The sequence below is a fragment of the Prionailurus viverrinus genome, chromosome A2, assembly GCF_022837055.1.
Source record: "Prionailurus viverrinus isolate Anna chromosome A2, UM_Priviv_1.0, whole genome shotgun sequence".
Taxonomy (NCBI): Eukaryota; Metazoa; Chordata; class Mammalia; order Carnivora; family Felidae; genus Prionailurus; species Prionailurus viverrinus.
In genome coordinates this window covers 118597230-118617536 of record NC_062562.1, presented here as the reverse complement: position 1 = coordinate 118617536, position 20307 = coordinate 118597230, and the positions used below count along the sequence as shown (strand labels likewise).

Genomic DNA, 20307 nt, shown 5'->3' with positions numbered 1-20307 from the left:
TCTTCTCTCCCACTCACGCTCTATCTCTCTCTTTCTCTCTCTCAAAAATAAACATTAAAAAAATTAAAAAAAAAAAAAGCCACACAGGGAGTATGTGACCGAGCCCCAGTAAAAACTGGACACCAAATGCCCTGCTGAGCTCCTCTGCACATATCCTCACACATCAATGGTGGGAGTGTAACTCCAGCAACTCCATACAGAGAAGACGAGCAGGAGCTCCACATCTGGATGCCTCCCCAACTCTGTCCTCTGCATCCCTTCATTTGGCTGGTTCTAATTTGTGTCCTTTCCCTGTAATAAACCGTAACTGTGAGTATCATAGCTCTCTCAGTGAATTCTGTGAGCCTTACGAACTATCAAAACTGAGGATGGTTTTGGGAATCCCTGAAATTGTAACTGGTGTCGGAAGTGAGAGAAGTCATGTGGGGACTTGTAGTTTGGCCAACTTCACTGAGAAGGTATTTCCTGAAACAAGCAGCCTGATCCCAGTGTTGTTTAATATAGAGACGAGAGAGAAGTCCTGGTATTATGTGAGGTTACCTCTGTGGGGAAGATAGAGGGGACTGATGGGAAGGGCCACACAGCACTGTCTGGGGTGCTGGAACCATCTATAGCTGAGTGTGGTTACACAGGTGTACACATAAGGGATAATCTGTTGTACACATAAGATTAAGGAATTTTATGCATTTTACTATTTATATGTTATACCCCAAAAGTTAAAAAACACTGTCTTTGAAAACAGGAGAGCCAAGGGGCACCTGGGTGGCTCAGTCAGTTAAGCGTCCGACTTCAGCTCAGGTCACGATCTCACGGTCCGTGAGTTCGAGCCCCATGTCGGGCTCTGGGCTGATGGCCCAGGGCCTGGAGCCTGCTTTGGATTCTGTGTCTCCCTCTCTCTCTGCCCCTCCCCCGTTCATGCTCTGTCTCTCTCTGTCTCAAAAATAAATAAACATTAAAAAAAAAATTTTTTTTAATTAAAAAAAAAAACAAAACAAAACAGGAGAGCCAAAAAAAAAAAACGTAGGGGCGCCTGGGTGGCGCAGTCGGTTAAGCGTCCGACTTCAGCCAGGTCACGATCTCGCGGTCCGTGAGTTCGAGCCCCGCGTCGGGCTCTGGGCCGATGGCTCAGAGCCTGGAGCCTGTTTCTGATTCTGTGTTTCCCTCTCTCTCTGCCCCTCCCCCGTTCATGCTCTGTCTCTCTCTGTCCCAAAAATAAATAAACTTTGAAAAAAATAAAAAATAAAAAAAAAAAATGTAAAAAAATAATAAAAAGAAAACGTGGGAGCCCAGCCTGGAATTAAAGGGTAGAAGTGAGCTGGAGTAATGAGAATATGAACCGAAAGACAGGGCTGAAAGTAAGGATGTGAGATCTAGCAAAGAAGCTTCTGGAAAGATTCTCTGAAATGGATTTCTCAGATTGTTTAGTGCTTTAAACTTGGGCAAGGCAAACTAAGGACCATGTGGCCGTGTGTGTGTGTGTGTGTGTGTGTGTGTGTGTGTGTGTCTGTGTGTGTGTGTGTGTGTGTGTTGTGTACTCCCTAACAAGTCTCTCTGCCACTGTTCAGTCTCATTAGGCTCCCCCAGTGACAAAGTGTGTGATACAGGAGTAGGCAGGGTAGGACAAATGGGTACTGTGAAGAGAGGACCACTCAGCAAAGGGTTGGGGTGGTGGTTACCCTACCCTCCGCCCAGTCAGATAAAGCTCAGAAGCCAGGACTGGAGGCCTGGGAGGTGAGACTGGGTTCAGGAAAGAACAGCGTTCTCTGAACTGTGTGAAAACAAGCCAAGAGATCTGAGAGGTAACAAGCCAAGTGAAAGTGAAACTAATGGCGGACAGTTCCCCTGGGTCATTACCAGAGGTGGGGGGATTCACTCATGAGGCAAGAGAGTAGAAAACCAAGAAAGCAAGAGGGAGCCTGTTCAAAGCAGAGGGTGATAGTCAGAGCCTGGGAGAAATCTGAGTCATGGAAAAAGATATTTTTATAAGCAGTGGGTGGAAGTGAGCAAGGAGCCAGCTCAGTCACTGGAACCAAGGAATGAGGACCGAGGACGCATCAATGCTGGGAAATGGGGGCAGCGGGGGCAGTGAGGACAGGAGGGCAGGTGTTTTGTTCTGTTGTTAGCCCTCCTCTAGGATGCCCTGAAGTATCTTGACTCTTCACCACAGATTGATGGTTACTGAATGAAGAACTAATCCACGGTGAGTCAAAATGCATGGATTATTTATCTTTGGATTTGTGATGACATACCTCTTTCTGTTGTTCTGGAAACATCTTCAGCACAGGATACAATCAATCTGAAAAATAAGATACCAACAGTCAGTGATTTGGAAGCAGAAATGTCTCTCATGGCCTCCCACCAAAATCCTCCAAGAGAAAATCTCTCTGCCTACTCAGTCCCTGAAAGATGAACCTCTGCTCCTCCTCCCTCCTATCCACTGCTGACCAGACCAAGGTGAACATCAGACTGATGTTTAGGACACGGCAAGTCTGAGGCAGTTGGATGCTGACAGGCGCTCAAACCCGAAGGCCAGGCAGAGTGTAGCTACAGGTGAAGCCTTGGTAAGTCAGAGCCTGGAGGTGGGGGAGCAGGGTGGCCATGGGGGGCCGGCAGAGGATGCCCACTGGCAGAGAAATGGAGACAATGGAGATGCCCAGAGAGAGTCACTGCTGAGAACAGCTCTGATGGCTTCACCGGCAACCAGACATTCAAGGAACGGGTCATTCCTGTGACATCTGAACCACTTCAGTGTTCAGACGAGAAACGGTGTGGGCCCCAAGAGGGATAAAGGTCAGCACCTTGATTCCAGTCAGTACAACCAACCTGATGGGTGATTCCAGGCCCTGAAGGTCCCTGGGGTTGTCTGCTGGATTTTAAACCCCATTTATTACATAAGCTCATTGAATCTGACACCTGCTCTCTGTCAAAGAAAATTAAAATCCCCTAGCTGTATCCCTGCACATGTATTCTTACGACGGAAAGGTGGCTATGACTGTGTCATCACTGTCTGTCTTTATTTTGACCATAGGTATCTGGGTCCACTTTCGGGATACTTTTTACCATCCACAAAAATCCCCTGAGCCTCTACTAACATCCTTGGGATGCAGGGAATAAAAGGAAGCGAGAACCCTAGCTTCAGCCTCCAGACCCACATGATGTTGCTGATAAGATGCCGCACAGCAGGCAGAGGCAAGGACCTGCTGCAGGAGGAGTGGACCGCACATGAGTGGCTGGAGAGTTTCCAAAGGGAAGGCAGTTCCTGTCACCTGGGAAACACAGGAGGACCCATGGAGAACACAGGAATGTCAGCATTCACGGAAGGAAGAGGGACCTCCAAGGAACAGGGGTGGTAGCAGCATGCACAAAGGAGGGAGAAAAGCATGATGGACAGTCAAGAGAAGGTGGGCAGGCCAGTTCCACTGTGGGAAAGGGATGGCGGGGGTGGGCCAGGTTGCACTGTTGCTGCCAAAAAGATATGCCCAGGTCCTAACCTCCAGGACCTATCTAGAAAAAGGGTCTTTGCAGACATAAAGAAGAATCTCAGATGTGATCATCCTGAATTATTGTGGGTTCCGAATACAATGACAAGTGTTTTAGGAGAGACAGAAGAGGAGAAAACCCGCACACAGAGGGGAAGACGTGCGAAGATGGAGGCAGAAATTGCAGAGGGGCAGACACAAGCCAAGGACACCCAGAGTCACCAGAGGCAGGGGAAAAATATCCCCCTAGAGACTCCAGAGGGAGCACAGTCCTGCCAACACATTGATTTCAGACATCTGACCTCCAGAATTACAAAAGAATAAATTTCTCTTGTTTTAAGCCACAAAGTTTATGGTAACTCCTTTTGGCAGCCATAGGAAACCGATACAGAAAGGGTCTGCGGGGATCAGATAGAAAAGACAGGCTGGGGTCGTAACTGTGGAAGGGGTGGGAATTCATTTATTCACTCGGCAAATTTACTCGGCATATTTACTCGGCAAATATTTATGGCACTCCTACTATGTGCCATGTGCTGGGTTAGAAGTGGGGCACACAGGGGACTACAGCATACACCGGAAGCTCAAAAGATGACTTTATAACCATAATGTGGAAGGGAAAGGAAAGGAAAGGACACCTGTTTCAAGAATAGGGGGTGGAGTGGGGAGCTGGGAAGGCTTTACTGAGAAAATGGCACTTGAGCTGAGACCTAAAGGATGGTGTGGTTTAGCGTGGAATGCAAAAGGAGAAACATTCTGAGCAGAGGGACTGGCATGTGCAAAGGGGTGGAGGCTGGGAGGAGCAGCTAGAGGGCCGGGTCATTGAAGGGGTTCCTGCATTGGATAAAACTTACACCAAGAGTTGCATCCATCTCAGGACGGGTCTCGTTTCCTACACACCCTGCAATGCACCACACAGCTGAGTCTCCGCCCAGGTGGGTCTTCTACTCTCAGGCCTTCACCCCTTCCAGACCCCCCTGCAAAGCTCCAGTCCTTTTCCAGGATTCTGCTCAGAAACCACTTCCCCTCTCCTTGCCCCAGCTCTCTGCGCCATTACAGTCCCCTGCCATCATGACCCTCATCTGCATCATAATATTTATATATGCTATCTATATGACCCCAATTGAGTTAATTTCTCCAACAGAGTGTATCTGTGTTTTCCTGTGTAATCAAAGGAAATGTGTAATCTTCTATAAGGGAGATGTGAGTATCCTCACCTTACAAGTAAGAAAACAGAAGGTCAGAGGGAACAAGTTGTCCAAGGTCACACAGCCAGTGACAGAATTCCAGTCTACTTTCAACTCAAGCCAGTCTGCTTCCCGACCCTGTTCTTTCCATTGCCCAAGGCTGCACCCATGACTGTGTCATATGAACCAATGGGTCAAAGTTTGGGTCTTAATTCTCCTTAAAGGGCTTCAGCTTTTCTCACCCAGATGGAAGGACTCTGCAACCCCAATAGGGTGCCAGCCACCCCGAGATGCTACATACCAAGTAGCACAGAAGTAGGAAACTGAATGTTTAAACCAGTTCCAGAACTTCACAGAGAACCACACAGTCAACCTTTAATAGGGAAAGGGGGGGGGGAAGGTAGGACTTTCATTTTTTACTCTATATACTTCCATATTGTTTGAATTTTTACAGTTAACACAAATTCATTTTATACTTTTCGAAATAATGATGGTTTAAAACAAACACCATAATTCTGTCAGAAGTAGTGACTCTAACATAAATTATGGAAGATTTTTCTTTCATGTGAAATAAATAGCAGATTTGAATTACAAAGAGACAGTATCTTTATAACAGAAACTATCAGCTGGTACTAGACCTTGCCATGGCATTTACTAATGAAGAGAAGGAAATTAACTGCTAGCACAATAGTATGGTTTGAGATAAAAGGTCAGTTGTCTATAACTTAGCAAACCAAAGCCGCTAATGAGAAGCTGTCCTCTGAAAACACGACACCCGCCTGGTGGGCTATAATATTATTAGGTTTGTTTAGATTTCTAAATTCCCCAGACTAGCCCATGTGTCTTTCTTAATACTGTATGTAGGGAATTCTTGCCTCACTGGAAGATTTTCATTCCAACAACTGTGGAAGTCTGCCTCCAGCTGACCATCAACAAGACTGTCTTCAGAGCACTGGACCTCCCCACCACCGATGGGGAACTACTGCACATCTGGATAATCACCCACTGAGATCCATGATCTTTCCTACTTACCTTCCTAGAGAGAATTATTAACTGTCCCCACTATTCTGAACAACAGGGATGACTTCTCAAACTTGTTCAGGCTAGAATTAGGTACACAGAGATGACAGAGATATGGATTGTCCCCCTACTGGGAAACATGGCGGCCAGGGAGACTCATCTCAGAGACTCAAAATGTATCTTCACAACTCTATCACTGCCTTGAGAGTATGATTTGCCAAAACCAGAAACTTCAGGAGAAAACTGCCTCCATTTTCCACCTTGGAATAGTTCTTCTATAACATACAAAATGTCTGGAACCAAGATAGAATTCTATAGAGCAGGGGTGGCAAATCTTTTCTGTAAAGGGCCAGATAGTATATATTTGAGGTTTTTCATGTCAAACAGTCTCTGTTATAACTATTCAAGTCTAAAATTTGTAGTGAAAAAAGCACCCAGATGCTAAGTAATCCAACGCACACAGCTATGTTGAACAAAACTTTTATCTACAAAAACAGGCAGCAGTAGTTTGCAGACCCTACCTATGGAGAAATTAAGTATTGTGTTTTCAATTCTATACCTTACTGAAGCCCTCTCTTAGATAAACAGGAAAAAAACTTCACAATGTTAAGCTTGGTCTGTATACCCATGGGCAGTCTCCTCTCTGACAAGCAAACTACTGACCGAGAGTCTGTAGACCATATACGGGGCCGGAAAGAGAAGGGATTACGTACTTTTCCCCATGGTGAAATAAGCAACACAAGTATGGTTTACGTCATTCTCTAAAATGAAGATGGGGGTGGGGGGAGTGAGCTTTTAGTACCATAGTTTTGGGTTTTCTTACCATCTCTTGTCAAAGGCTGATTAACCCAACAAATTTGTTAATCATGAACTAGGTCAGAATTTATATCAAAGGCACAAGGACATTCTAAACAGAACAAAACTGGTTTTATCGAAGATCTACACAGAGTCATTGACTCACTGTAACAATATACAATTTCGTAAACCAAATAGTTATGTTTTTCCATATTTCCCACCCAGAAGCCAAGAGAAATCTCATGTGCTCCTAGCAGAAAGTACGGGTAGATTTTTAATTAACCTCATGGTGGGCAGGGCTCTTCTAGCAGTAATGGGACAAGGGTATATTTTTTTATTAGGAAACAACTTTTACAGCTTTCTTTTTCTTTTCTTTCTTTCTTTCTTTCTTTCTTTCTTTTTATTTATTTATTTATTTTGCTATGTTAGAAGGAGTCGTCAACCCTCAAACAAAATACACTTAACCTCTTCTCCCTTCTGCAGGTGTGCTCAGGTTCCAAGAGCTGGGGCTTGAGCCTGGAGACAGGCCCACAAGCTGTGCATGGAGGAAGCAAACAAGTAACAAAGATACCACCTCACCTTTCTGTTATGTCTCACCATTTCACCTTGAAACTGCTTCTTTTTTTTTTTTTTTTTTTTTTTTAAAGAATGTGTGAGAGAGAGAGAGAGAAAGCAAGTGGGGGACAGGGGCAGAGAGACAGAGAGAATCTTAAGCAGGCTCCACACTCAGCACAGAACACAATGTGGGGCTTGATCTCATGATCTGGGATCATGACTTGCGCTGAAATCAAGAGTCAGATGCTCAATCGACTGAGCCTCCCAGGTGCCCTGACACTGCTTCTTCCAACGCATTTTCACCCAAGTCTTAGAGCCTTCACACCAACATATTACTTTTTAATGTTGAAGAGACTCCACTCCGGGGGGGGCTTAGCGAAAGGCGTAAGTCACCCAGTTCCTTTCCTGTTACGATTCTGCCTTCAGAGAGGGCTTTTAGAAGAAAGTCAGACAAAAGCCTTGGTATTGAAGGGGTGTGAGCACTGGAGGAGAGGGCCCATGTGAGGAGTTGGCTGAACAGCCTGTGTCAGTCTCAGCGGTAGCTAAAAAGGTGGGAAGAGGGGGGTGGTTGCTTTCAGGGGCACCCAGGACATGTGTTGATTCGGGATTCTAAAAAGCTTGTTTCCTTACCTTTCGAGAGAACCTCCTCCCACCTACACCCAGTCCTGTGCCTATGGCCTCTGCAGTGTGCACAGAGGAGGGAGACGTGTTCTGTCTACACCTGTGTCTCAGCAGCTCACCACCTAGCAGGGGAAAGGCTCACCATGCCAGGGAATTTATGCTGTGGCCACTGTGCTGCCCTGTGAGATGCCCTGGGGTGCTGAAGGCCCCACAGAGTCCTCTAAGATACCCAAAGGAACTGGTACTAATATTACTGTCAGTAAACACCCCTCCACCCTCATACACACATAAAAACAGGACAAAATTTTTAGAAAACAGTGACAGACGTGGCCACATGAAATTTAAACCTGCTGTAGTGTACATTTCAAAAGGAATATGAAGACAAATGTTAATATTTGTAATACATAACAAAGAATTAATATTTCTTAATTTATGAAAAGCTCTTGTAAATCCATACCAAAGAGCATTTCTGTAGAAACATGGGGTAAAGGTTACCAATAATCAATTCATAAAACGAAAACAATAAAGGTCAAACTCAACAACAGAAAACAAATACCCTGATTAAAAACTGGGGAAAAGACTTGAGTAGACATTTCTCCAAAGATGATATATAAATGGCCAAAAAACATATGAAAAGACAGTCAGTGTCACTAGTCATTAGGGAAATGGAAATCAACGCCGCAGTGAGTTATCACCCCGCGTCCATTAGGAAGGCTAGTAACAAAAAAAAAAAAAACACAGAAAACAAGTATTGGTGAGGCTATGGAGAAACTGGAACCTGCGTGCTGGAGGGAATGTAAAACGGCGCTCCTGTAGAAACCAGTATGGAGGTTCCTCAAAAAATTAAAAATAGAACTACTCTAGAGTCCAGCAATTCTACTGCTGGGTACATATCCGAAAGAACTGAAAGCAGTATCTCAAAAAATTGCACACCCACCTTCATAGAAGCATGATTCCTACAGCCAAGAAGAGGAAGCCACCCAAATGTCCATCAACAAACGAATGAGCAAGATGTGGTATATATGCAGAAGGGAACATTATTCACCTTTTAAAAGGAAGGAAATTGTGACACATGCTACCACATGGATGAGCCCTGAAGACACTATTCTAAATGAAGTGATCAGTCTCATACACAGAAACCAGGTACTTTATGATTCCACTTACCTACATGAGGTAAGTAAGGTTTCTAAACTAGCCAAATTCACAGAAACAGAAGGTGGGATGGTGGGTGCCGGGGGCTGAGGAAGGGGAAAATGGAGAGTTCTTGTTTAATGGGTACAGAGTTTCAGTTGGGCCAGACGAAACAGACCCGGAGATGTTGTTACACAACAATGTGAATATACATAATACTACTGGACTGGACACTTAAATTGGACAAGATGGCCAATTTTACATGTTCTTACCACAATTAAAAAGTTTTAGGGGTGCCTGTGTGGCCCAGTCGCTTAAGTGTCTGACTCTTGATCTCCACTCAGGTCATGATGTCATGCTTCGTGGGATGGAGCCCTGCACAGAAGCTGCTTGGGATTCTCTCCCCCTCTCTGTCTGCCCTTTCCTCACTCGTGCGTTCTCTCTCTCTCTCTCTCTCTCTCACAAAATAAATAAACGTTAAAAAAAAGTTTTAGGAAAAAGGTCAATGATTTATTTAAAGTGTTCAACCTTGCTATAAACAGAAATGCAAATAAAAAATAAGATACCATCTTTGTGTCTATTAAATTAGAATTTTTTTTAATGATAATATCTACACTGGCAAAGATCATGAGAAATGGGACTGATCGCTGCTGCCAGGAATGTGAGCTGTTTCAACATTCCTGAAAGACAAGCGGGCCATATGTTTCAAAAGAATTTTTAAATTGCTCGTGTTCTTTGACTCAATCATTCCACATCTGGGAACTCAACCTAAAAGAATCAATCAGACGTGTGCAAAAAAAAAATTTTTGATGTGAAAGAACGTTCACAATGCAGTGTTTTTAAAACGTGTATCAAATAAAATGGAAACGTAAATGTCCATCGGTAGATTAGACAGAATGAATTATGGCAGCGCTTCATAACACACCAACCAGCTTGTGCCACTACAAATTATGTTATAGAAGAATATTAAACGTAAGGACTGTTCAAGAAGTTCTGAATAGGGAACGGGTTGACACCAGGCAGGGAAAGATACGGGACCTCCACGGAGGCAGACTGCATCAGAGAGCGGGAGGCTAAGGAGGCAGCAGGGGCGGCAGAGTTTGGGGAAGAAGAGGAAGAGATAAACGTGTTCCGGACCTGCCCGCACTAGGGGCCGTGCGTGAAGTCTCACAAACTTTCTGATAGGGTCCCAATAAAAAGTCAGGGACAAAAATCCTCGGTGGCTACCCAGTTGGGACCCCTCTCACTCTTGAGAGCTTTGCACTTCCCCCCAATAAACTCTATGGCTTTGCTCGCTCTCTGTTGTCCGCAAAGATTCCTTCTTCGACTCCGTGAGACAAGGACCAGTGTCTCTCCCACCCTTCTGTAACAGTATCGCCAAGTGAATTTTTTATGTATGTTTTTATTTCTTTACTTATTTATTTAAGAACCAGGGGCGCCTGGGTGGCTCAGTCGGTTGAGCGTCCGACTTCAGCTGAGGTCAGCTCAGATCACGATCTCACAGTTTATGAGTTCGAGCCCTGCGACAGGCTCTGTGCTGACAGTTGAGAGCCTAGAGCTGTTTCGGATTCTGTGTCTCCCTCTCTCTCTGCCCCTCCTCTGCTCGTGCTCTGTCTCTCTGTCTCTCTCTCTCTCTCTCTCTCTCTCTCAAAAACAAATAAAAAAATAATAATATTAATTAAAAATAATTAAATTAAAAAAATAATAATAATATTTAAGAACCAGAGCCTACATACAAGGAGTTAACAGTGGTCATTTCTGAGTGGTGGGATTCTAATGGCTTTTTACTCTGTTCTTTTCTGTATTTTTCAGGAAGTTTACAATGCATTTGTTACTTCTGAAGTCTGAAAACACTGCGAAATTTTTTTTTAAGTAAAACTTAATGTGCTCAATTACTTTTATGTTACCATTTCCAAGAAAACAGCTAAGTTAATTTCACTTTGTGTTTTACTTCCTCCTATGATGTTCAGCAATTTTTCTACATAAATCAAAAATTACTGACTTCTTACTTTCAGCTCATAAAGATATGCCATCAGTGAGGTTGTTTTAAATTCAAAGTTTAACTTAGTGCCACTTTTCCACATACCCATTTCTCAGTACCACCTATGTCCTTTGCGATGCATTGGGCAGGTCTGGGGGTGAGGCCATACCCCCCCCCCAACCTCCTCTAGGGGGGAAGCTCTGGGCCAAGGTCCTGCTGAAGGGACAGCTCTACAGGTAGCCCCGTTTTGTATCACCTGAGGGGACCCTTCCTAGACACAGGTGATGGCATCAATGGTAAAGTATCAGACTCCAGAGAAGCCAATCCACAGGTTAGTCAGGTGCCCAAGACACAGCCTGGCAAGCAAACAAGGGCTGGGCACCTGCTCCTGCCCACATTTGGCCCAGGAAACACTGAGAGACTTGGCAGTACTCTGGGACCCGAAGCTGGGAAATGATGAAAGAGAAACAGGAGGGATTACAACGTCGCAGCCAGAGGTCTGAGGGACCAGAGCTTGCACTGAAACAGAAGCCATGCTGAAGATAAAAGATCTCATGAGATATCAAAGAAAGTGGTCACCAGAAAAGCTGAATTACGGCACTGGCTTCAGCTGTTGACATCCACACAGCTGCCTGGAGCCAGCATCCAGAGTGTCCAGTAGCTTAAGGGTCCAGCGTCTCCTGGGTACCCATGCACCCCTTTACTCAAGGTGGCCTGAGGGAGAGCCCAGCTTGGGCAATCAAAAAGAAAAAGACAAACAAGCTGGCACCAAAACATGAAAAATGGACTGATGTGGGGCAGCTGTGCCCTTTCGAGGAGGACCAGCAGCGTGTGCAGAACCACCTGTAAAGCCAGCCCAAGTTCTTCCTCAGTCTGACCTTAGAACTTAAAAACACCAACCAAAATGGAAACACAAGCAGAAAGCTGAAATTCAGTGAAAGCTGGAAACACAGATAAAATTACTGCTTAAGTTTGCCACCATTTATCACAAAAGAAAAAATCAAAGAGAATACGGCATTTCTTTTTAAGGTGTATTAGCAGTCTGAAAAAATACTGGTGCACGGTACAAAAAAACAATGAAACCACTGATTTGGTAATCTCCACAACATATGGGTTCCTTTTATGGTCATGAAATGATGGTGGGCCAAATATGGGTTCTAAAATCCAGGAACAAGAAAAAAATACATCGAATTTTAACCTCAATTATTTTGGTGGCATTTAGGAAACGTGCTACCTTAGACTTAAGGTCTTACCTGGACACATAGCCATGTACACTGTGGGCCTGACTCTACCTCCCCTCATCTATACACTAAGGACAACACTGGGGAATAGCAACACATGACCAGAAGAAACAGAATTGAAGGAAAGAAGCCATAAAACGCAGATGTAGGAGAGAGATGGGGACACTAGAGCAGACAGGCAGGTAACACTAGACTTCCTAACTTGTGACATCTGCTCTCCCCAAAACAACCCTACCCTCTCAGATCAAACCCAAGAATGTTTTTCACATTTCCCAAATGGTCTCCTTCCTTTTTTTATGCTATTAAGGTTCTCTTAACTAGTGATGTGTCTGGGCTACTCCTTTTCCTCTTCTGGAAGAGCAGGTAAGTCTTGGAGTGGGGGGTGGGGTATTAGTAATCTAAACATTAGTGTGAATTTGTCCAATCAGACAGCATTCCTATTAACCAAAAGCTATCTACAGCTACTCACTCCCCTCCCCCACCCCCATCACCATGCAGAGTTTTGACGAAGAGGGAAAAGAGGGGAAACCATTGGTACTTGGGGGTGTGGAGTTCTTTGGAGGTTGATGCATCCCTCAGCGCCCTGCCACAGAATCGTGAAAGACTGAGACCACAGCCCCCTGAGGAACAGCAGAAAACACCCTGCTCTTCTTTCCTACCAACAGTTAGAAGGCATTTTTTTCAACGTCACTTATTCTAGCCCCATCCCCTGGTCAGGGGACGTTACAGAAGTACAACCACAACTTCCCATTAAAATACACCTTAAAAATGGCATCAAAAGAATAAAATATCTAGAATTAAATTTAACAAAAAAGTACAAAGCATATACTCTAAAAATTACCAGATATCATTTAAAGAAATTAAAGATCTAAATAAGTGGGGAAAAAAACCTGTTTATAGACAGGAAGACTTAACATTGTTATTGTTAGGACAGCAACTGTGCTCAAACTGATCTGTAGATTCAATGCAATCTTTATCGGAATCGCAGCTGACTTTGTGCAAATTACAAGCTGATTCTAAAACTCCTATCTAGTTGCAAGGGACCCAGTATAGACAAAACAACCCTGAAAAAGAAGAACAAGACTCTCACTTCCTGATTTCAAAACTTACTACAAAGCCACAGTATGTAAGAGAGTGGCACAAAGATAAGCAGATAAACAGAACAGAATTAACAGTCCAGAAATAAATCCATACTTTTATGGTTACCTGATTTTCAACAAGGCTGCCAAAACAATTCAATGGGGGAAGAAAACCAGTCTTTTCAACAAATGGTGCCAGGACAAGTGGATATCCACAAGCAAAATAAAGCTGGACCCATACTTCATACCAGCTAGAGAAATTACCTTGAAATGGATCAAAGACCTAAATGTAAGAGCAAAAATTATGAAACTCTTACAAGAAAATACAGAGGTAAATCTTCATGACGTGGGATTTAGCAAAGGATTCTTCAATATATACCAAAAGCATGAGTAACAACAACATCAAAAAAACAAAACCCAGATAAATTAGACTTCATGAAAATCAAAACTGTTATTCTTCAAAGGACACCATCAAGAAAGTGAAAAGACAATAAATGAAATGGGAGAAAGTATTTACAAATCATGTATCTGATAAGAAACTTGACCTAGAATATATAGAGTTCATACAATTCAGTAATAAAAAAACCTTAAGAATCTAATATATAACTTGGTGACTATAATACACTGTATTGTATAATTGAAATTTTCTAAAAGAGTAGAACTCTCACCAAAAAAGGGGAGGGATATCAATAGGTAGGGTGATGGATGTGTTAAGTAACTTGATGGGGGAATCCTTTCACAATGTATACATACCATCAAATCACATCGAACACTCTAAGTAATTTACAATTTTGTCAATTATGCTTTGGTAAAGCTGGAAAAATAATAAAAATAAAATATATATGTTGTATTACATTACACATATAAATAGAATAATAAAAAGACCACTGACAACTTATAGAGATAACTGATAGCTGATAATTCAAAACCAGGCAAAGGATCCTCAACAGACATTCCTCCAAGGAAAACAGAGAAATGGCCAAAAGCATATGAAAAGATGCTCAATATCATTAACCATCAGGGGAGAGCACATCAAAACCACAATGAGATATCACTGCACTCCACTAGGCTGGCTAGAATCACAAAGTCCAATTATAACAAATTTGGCTAAGGATATAGAGAAACCGGAACCCTCATACACTGCTGGTAGATTTGTAAAGTAGTACAGCCACCTCAGAAGACAATCTGGCAATTTTTCAAACCACCAAACACAGGCTCATCATTTGACCCAGCAAGTCTCCTAGGTGGATACCCAAAAGAAATGAAAATGTATGTCCACAGAGAAACTACTATATAAATATCAGCATTATTCATAATAGCCAAAAGGTGGAAATAACCCAAACGTCCAGCAATGGACAAATGGATAAACAAAATGTGGTATGTCCATCCAATGGAATGTTATTTGACAATAAAAAGGAATGAAGTATTGATACACCTGCAACTTGGATGAAGCTTGAAACATCAGGTTAGAAAAGGTCCACAAGAGTCCACCTGTTATACAATTTCATTCATATGAAAGTGCCGAATAGGGAACTAAGGACAGAAAATAGATTACTGGTTGCTTAGGGCTCGGTGGGGGGTGTGGAGAGTGAAAGGGTGGAGTGTATGGGTTCAGGGAAGTGACAGCTAAAGAGCAATGAAACGAGGTGACAAAAACATCCTAAAATAGTTGTAGATATCTGTAAATAAACTGAAACCAGTGAATAGTACACTCAGCTGGGTAAATTGTATAGTATGTGGATATTTCAAGAAAGCTATTTTTTAAGTGTTACCTGAAACTCTGAGTTTGACCCATTTTATTCATAGCCCCGGTGTCCCTCATCCTACAAAACACCATGTGTGCCAAACTGAAAGCCCTGTGGGCATCATGTACCCCTAGGGTTCTCTCACCCCAACTTGGCTCTGACCCCATCCTTGCTCTGCCATCCCGTCTTCCAACCCTTCCTCCCACTATGCCTCGGAACTTCATTCCTAGATCCAGCAAGTGCCCCACATTCACACCCACCTCAGCGGCACGATTCTGGCTGGGCCCTGACCACTCTTCCCTTCCCTTGTGACCCTCCCAAGTCAGCACTCCCATTTCTAAGGACCAGGAGAAAACCAAATTCCCCAGGTCACTACAATCTCCAGACAATAACCTACCAACAAGTGCCTAGAACCTAGGAATGTGACCAACTCCCTCCTCCTCACTTCCTGGAATGACTTCCTTCTCGCCAGTTTCCTGCTTCTCCTTTCTACATTTTTAGGAACCTTCCCTGTGCTTTCCCATTTTTTCCTGATCCCTCCAAGGAGGACCTCATTCACGGTAATGACCTAAAACCTCTTGGTCTTGCCTTAGCCTATAGATTCCTGTGACCTAACCTCTTACCAACAATGTGTTTACCATGTGACCATATCACATCCTAACCAGGAACTTCTCTTTGAAATGTAAAACTAAAAGTCTCCTCTGATTACCCTTCTTTCTCACTTCCTCATTCTCATCCAATTTGCTCCTCCATTTGAATGAAAACCACAAGAACTTTGATCCTACCCTTCCTATTCTCCCTCTGGGCCTCACTTCCTCGTATAGTCTCCCTCCAGTACCCCTCATTTCCTGTTCCATTGACACACTCTATATGTCCACCTCCAAACACGGATCAACTTAACCTCTGTCACCTCCATTTCACCTACCGCTGAAGAAAAATGCCATCGTTTCTATGACTGCCTCCATCACCAGGTTATGAGTTCCAACTTCAGTGGGCTCCTCCAGGGTTCAGGAATCTTCCACTCATGCCAGCAGCTTCAGACCTTCACCCCTCACCGCCAGCCACCTACCTCCTCCCAGTTTGCTACCCCACCCCATCATCTGATAACTCTTATTTCCCATTTCATCAAAACAGTAAGACCATCAGGTTTACATTCTTCATCCTGGTCTCTGCCCCCTTGAAATCTACCCACATACTCACCCACTTCCCTCAGTCTCAGAGAAAAAGGGTCACATTTCCCCCTGTCTTTGTGATCTTATTTCTCCTACCTCCTCCAAGACGTCGGTTCAAGTACCCCTCAGCCTTACTAACTCCAACTGCTTCCTTCTCCAACAAACGAGCTCAAGCGCCTCTTATCCCAGCGTAGATGGGCAACACTGGCTAATTCATTCAACCTATTAAGGACCAGGCACTGCTGCAGATGTCAGAGATAGGACAACAAGCAAGACACCAGGTCCCTCATTTCGCTTACATCATAGTGGGAAGGGACGGGAAGATGACATGTAAACAAATAGACAAGGTAATGAACAAGCTTAATGAAGAAAACAACAGGATGATGTAATCGAGCGTGATGCCGGGTACTTGGTGGGGACTACTTCACATTCGGGTGATTCGGAAAGGCTTCTCTGAGGAAGTGACGTCTGAACTGAAACCTGAAAGGCCAAGAGGGAGCCAGTGACAAGGCGGTCTTGGGAAACAGCACTCCCTGGTGAGGCTCCCATGGGGGAATGGGCCTTCTTCTCCCCAGTTCTGCACTGATACCTCCCGGGCTGGCCTTGAAGTACACAAGGGACAGTATGTTCCTGGTGGGGACATGAAAAGGTTCCCTGGTGAGGCACCACACACGGCTTCTCAGCAGAAGCCACGTACTCACTGTCACCCTCCACTTTAATCAGGGCAGTTCCCAAACGGGCCACTGGCAGCCCTCTTTCCTTCCACTCTCTACCCATTCTGTTTTGGCTAACACTCCCTTATCACATGCGAAGGAGTCCAGAATCAGAACTGCCTTTGAGGACAGCCTGGCCACCTCCTAGTGGACATCTCCATCCAGACATCTGTAGGCACCTCTAACTTACTGTGTCTAATCCAAGCTGGCTGTCACATGTCACCTTTTCCCTGCACTTCTGTGGCCTAGCCTATTCTACCACCTCCTATGTTGCCCATTTTAATAATGAATCACATCAACATCCACACAGTGACTCAAATGGGAGTCCCAGAAACTGTCCTTGATTCCTTCCTTTCCCTTACTTTCCAAATCCAACTGGTAAGCAAGCCCTCTCTCTCTGAATACCTCCTACGTCCATTCCCTTCTCCTGGCCTCCAGGGTCAATGGACTATCTCAGGATCTTGTCATTTCTCTACTGAACCCTAGCTGAAATACTGGAGATTCCCAGGGCCCAACACCCTTAGCAGATGCTCAGTAAATGATTTTTGAATAAACAAAAGAGAGGGAGCATGCATGAGTGAACAGAATGATTGAGTGATCAAATCAATGAATAAATAAAAGAATAAATGCATGCCGTGTACAAAGAAAGCTAAGAAATATAAAGTCTAAAGGAGGAGTTAAATAATGTCAAAGGAGTCAAAGGAGTTAAATAATGATCTACGGTGGCAGGGTTTAGATTCATACATAGCAGGGTTTCTATTCAAACTGAGGTCTGCAGGCCCCAAATCCCATCATGGCTAATGGTCACAGGCTTACACGACAGGCTGGACTTCAAAAGGTAATAGTAACAGCCAACACACAGAGAGTGCTTCTGATAGAGTCACCATTCTAAGAACTTCGCATACACCCTCACAAAAGTCCTATGAGGCAGGTACGGATGTGATCCCCGTATTAACAGTTAAGGAAACAGAGTCACCAAGAAGTTAACAATTTGTCAAAGGTCATAAAGCTACTGAGTGACAGAATTGGGATTTGAACCCAGACAGTCTGGCTCCAATGTCTGCGTTGGTCGTCCCTTTAACCTTTTGGCATACTGCCTTCATGATGGAGGGAAGATGGCAGAGGGAGGTTCCAGGTGGAGGGAACGTACGATTACACGCAGCAAGGCAAGAAGGTGGGAGTCAAATCTGGCAACAGGAAGGGGGGGTTGCTGTGGCTGGGATCAAGGGGGAGTAGAAAGTAAGGCCCCAGAGAAAAGTCGGTGTCAGACACAAAGCTTCCTGTTACCTGGTCCAGGGCCAATGGCCAGTCTTGTTTGATACGTAAAGTGCCTCCATACTTTCACAAGGTAGTGAACTGTCAGAGGAACGTGTTCACTCTGTTTTCTTAACCACGGTATTTAGTTCTCCTGAATATCAAGGTGGAAGAGCTAAAAGGCAAAGGAAGAGCTAAGTTGTTCAAGGTCCTACGGTTAACTAGATGGTACAACCGGCCCCAAGGTCCATGGAAGTAATCATCGGCACCCTAACCTGCAAGCATTTATTTTTGACACAGTATTAGTTTGAAAAGATCACACGTATTTTTAAAAATCTCTAATTTTGTTTCCTAGTACTTCAAACGTGAGCCAATAAATTGCCATCTTCACACCTCACTACTGTGAAGTTATATACAAGTCAGTCAAATATAAATTTATATTAGAGGGGTGCCTGGGTAGCTCAGTCAGTTCAGCATCCAACTTTGGCTCAGGTCATGATCTCACGGTTCATGAGTTCGAGCCCCACAACAGGCTCTGTGCTGACAGCTCAGAGCCTGGAGCTTGGCTCAGATTCTGTGTTTTCCTCTCTGCCCCTCCCTCGTTCGTACTCTGTCTCTCTCTCTTTCTCTCTCTCTCTCTCAAAAATTTAAAAAAAAAAATTTTTTTTAATTTTTTAACTAAAAAAAAAAAAGACTCTCTCTTTCCTGGGGCGCCTGGGTGGCTCAGTTGGTTAAGTGTCCGACTTCGGCTCAGGTCATGATCTCGAAGTTCGTAAGTTCAAGCCTCACATTGGGCTCTGTGCTGGCAGCTTGGAGCCTGGAGCCTGCTTCGGATTCTGTATCTCCCTCTTTCTCTGCCCCTCCCCTGCTCGTACTCTGTCTCTCTCTCAAAAATAAATAAAACATTTAAAAAAAACTTAAAAGTAAAAGAGTCTCTCTCTCCTGGGGCGACAAGGTAGCTCAGTCGGTTAAGGGTCCGACTTTGGCTCAGGTCATGATCTCCCTGTTAGTGAGTTTGAACCCCACATCAGGCCATCTGCTGTCAGCACAGAATCTGCTTTGGATCCGGTCTCCCTCTCTCTGTGTCCTTCCCCTACTCATGCTTGCTCTCTCTCAAAAATAAATAAACATTAAGAAATATATAAGATTCTCTCCCTCTTTCTTTGTTCCTCCTCCCTGCTCACGTGTGCACACGCGCACTCTCTAAAATAAAAATAAATAAAATATAAATTTATAGTAGGAAAACTTTAGTAGAAAAAACATTAAAAGGCAGACCTTAAAGCTAACCTTTCACCCTAAAACTGCTTCGGGAAAGAAAAGGGAAGCAGCCTTGCAAGCCATCTAAGCAAGCCCTTAGGTCCCTATGGACCTACAGATTCCTAATCTCGTCAGTCACTGGAAATGGTCACCTTGGAATCTGTAAGTGCTACTCTGGTTCCCTCCTTCATGAGGATCCAGGAGATCAAACAATGACCACAGCTTCAAGGCCTCCCAACTCGTGGGAGACCAACATGGTCATCCCTCATGGTCAAGGGAAGAGACATAAATACTAAGTGAAAGAACCCAAAGAAACGTTCTCTGACCTCTGAAAGTAAATATTCCGGAGGGCTCGTCTGGCTCCAAGGGAAAGGGGCAGGACCAGATCACTCAGTGCCCTCTGCCATGGGAATACCAAGCAGGGAGGGAATGGGAGATAAAGCAGAGGCAGGGTGACGTGAGCAATGCGTCTGACAGAAATAACCCCTGCCCCAAGCCCATCAGAGCCCAACGTTAAAACCTGCTAAATAAACTACAAGTGCACCCTCTTTCTCTGCCCCTAACCCACTCGCATTCTGTCTCTCTCTCAAAAATAAACATTAAAAAAAAAATTTTAACTACAGGTATAAAATTAAAGTCACTTGTTGAGCCCCTTAACGTAAGTTGCTGCTGAACATAGAGAAGTAGAGGGCCAGGAAGTCACTAGGGTGCCCAGCAATCACTGGTCTCGCTCACTCCTTTTACGTGATTCACTTCCTGCCCCAGCATAACCTTGACAGCAAGCTGTCAATGCTGGACCCGTGACCTCGAGGGTGTGTTGTACATCCGGAAAGGAGCCTTGGCCCAGGGAGTCTGGCTAGGCAAGGGCTCACAAAACTGACCAAAGCAGAACTATTGATTTTCACAAAACTGACCAAATCAAACAAAGCCAAAGGGAGTGTTTTCCAAACAACACTGATCTTATGGTCTTGTGAAGTCCAAAGATTAACAAAATACTAAGAAGGCAAACAAATGCAGGTGGCTGGGGAGTGGGAAAGAAAACTCAGACTGGCTTTGTTCTAGGAGCAGACTTGACAGATT

The 20307-nt window shown here is 44.1% G+C and overlaps 1 protein-coding gene across 3 annotated transcripts in view; it reads right to left on the bottom strand.

Annotated features, from left to right (window-relative positions):
• SNX10 (sorting nexin 10) overlaps positions 1–20307 on the bottom strand; it is a 75303-nt gene that overhangs the window by 30919 nt on the left and 24077 nt on the right. For 2 of the 3 annotated variants that reach the window (XM_047849354.1, XM_047849352.1), the window contains one exon: positions 2250–2296. In XM_047849354.1, coding sequence (XP_047705310.1) covers positions 2250–2273 — 24 coding nt within the window. In that variant the 5' untranslated portion in view covers positions 2274–2296. Of the gene's footprint in view, positions 1–2249; positions 2297–8591; positions 8644–20307 lie in introns of those variants that run through there. The other variant, XM_047849353.1, reaches the window with a different exon arrangement.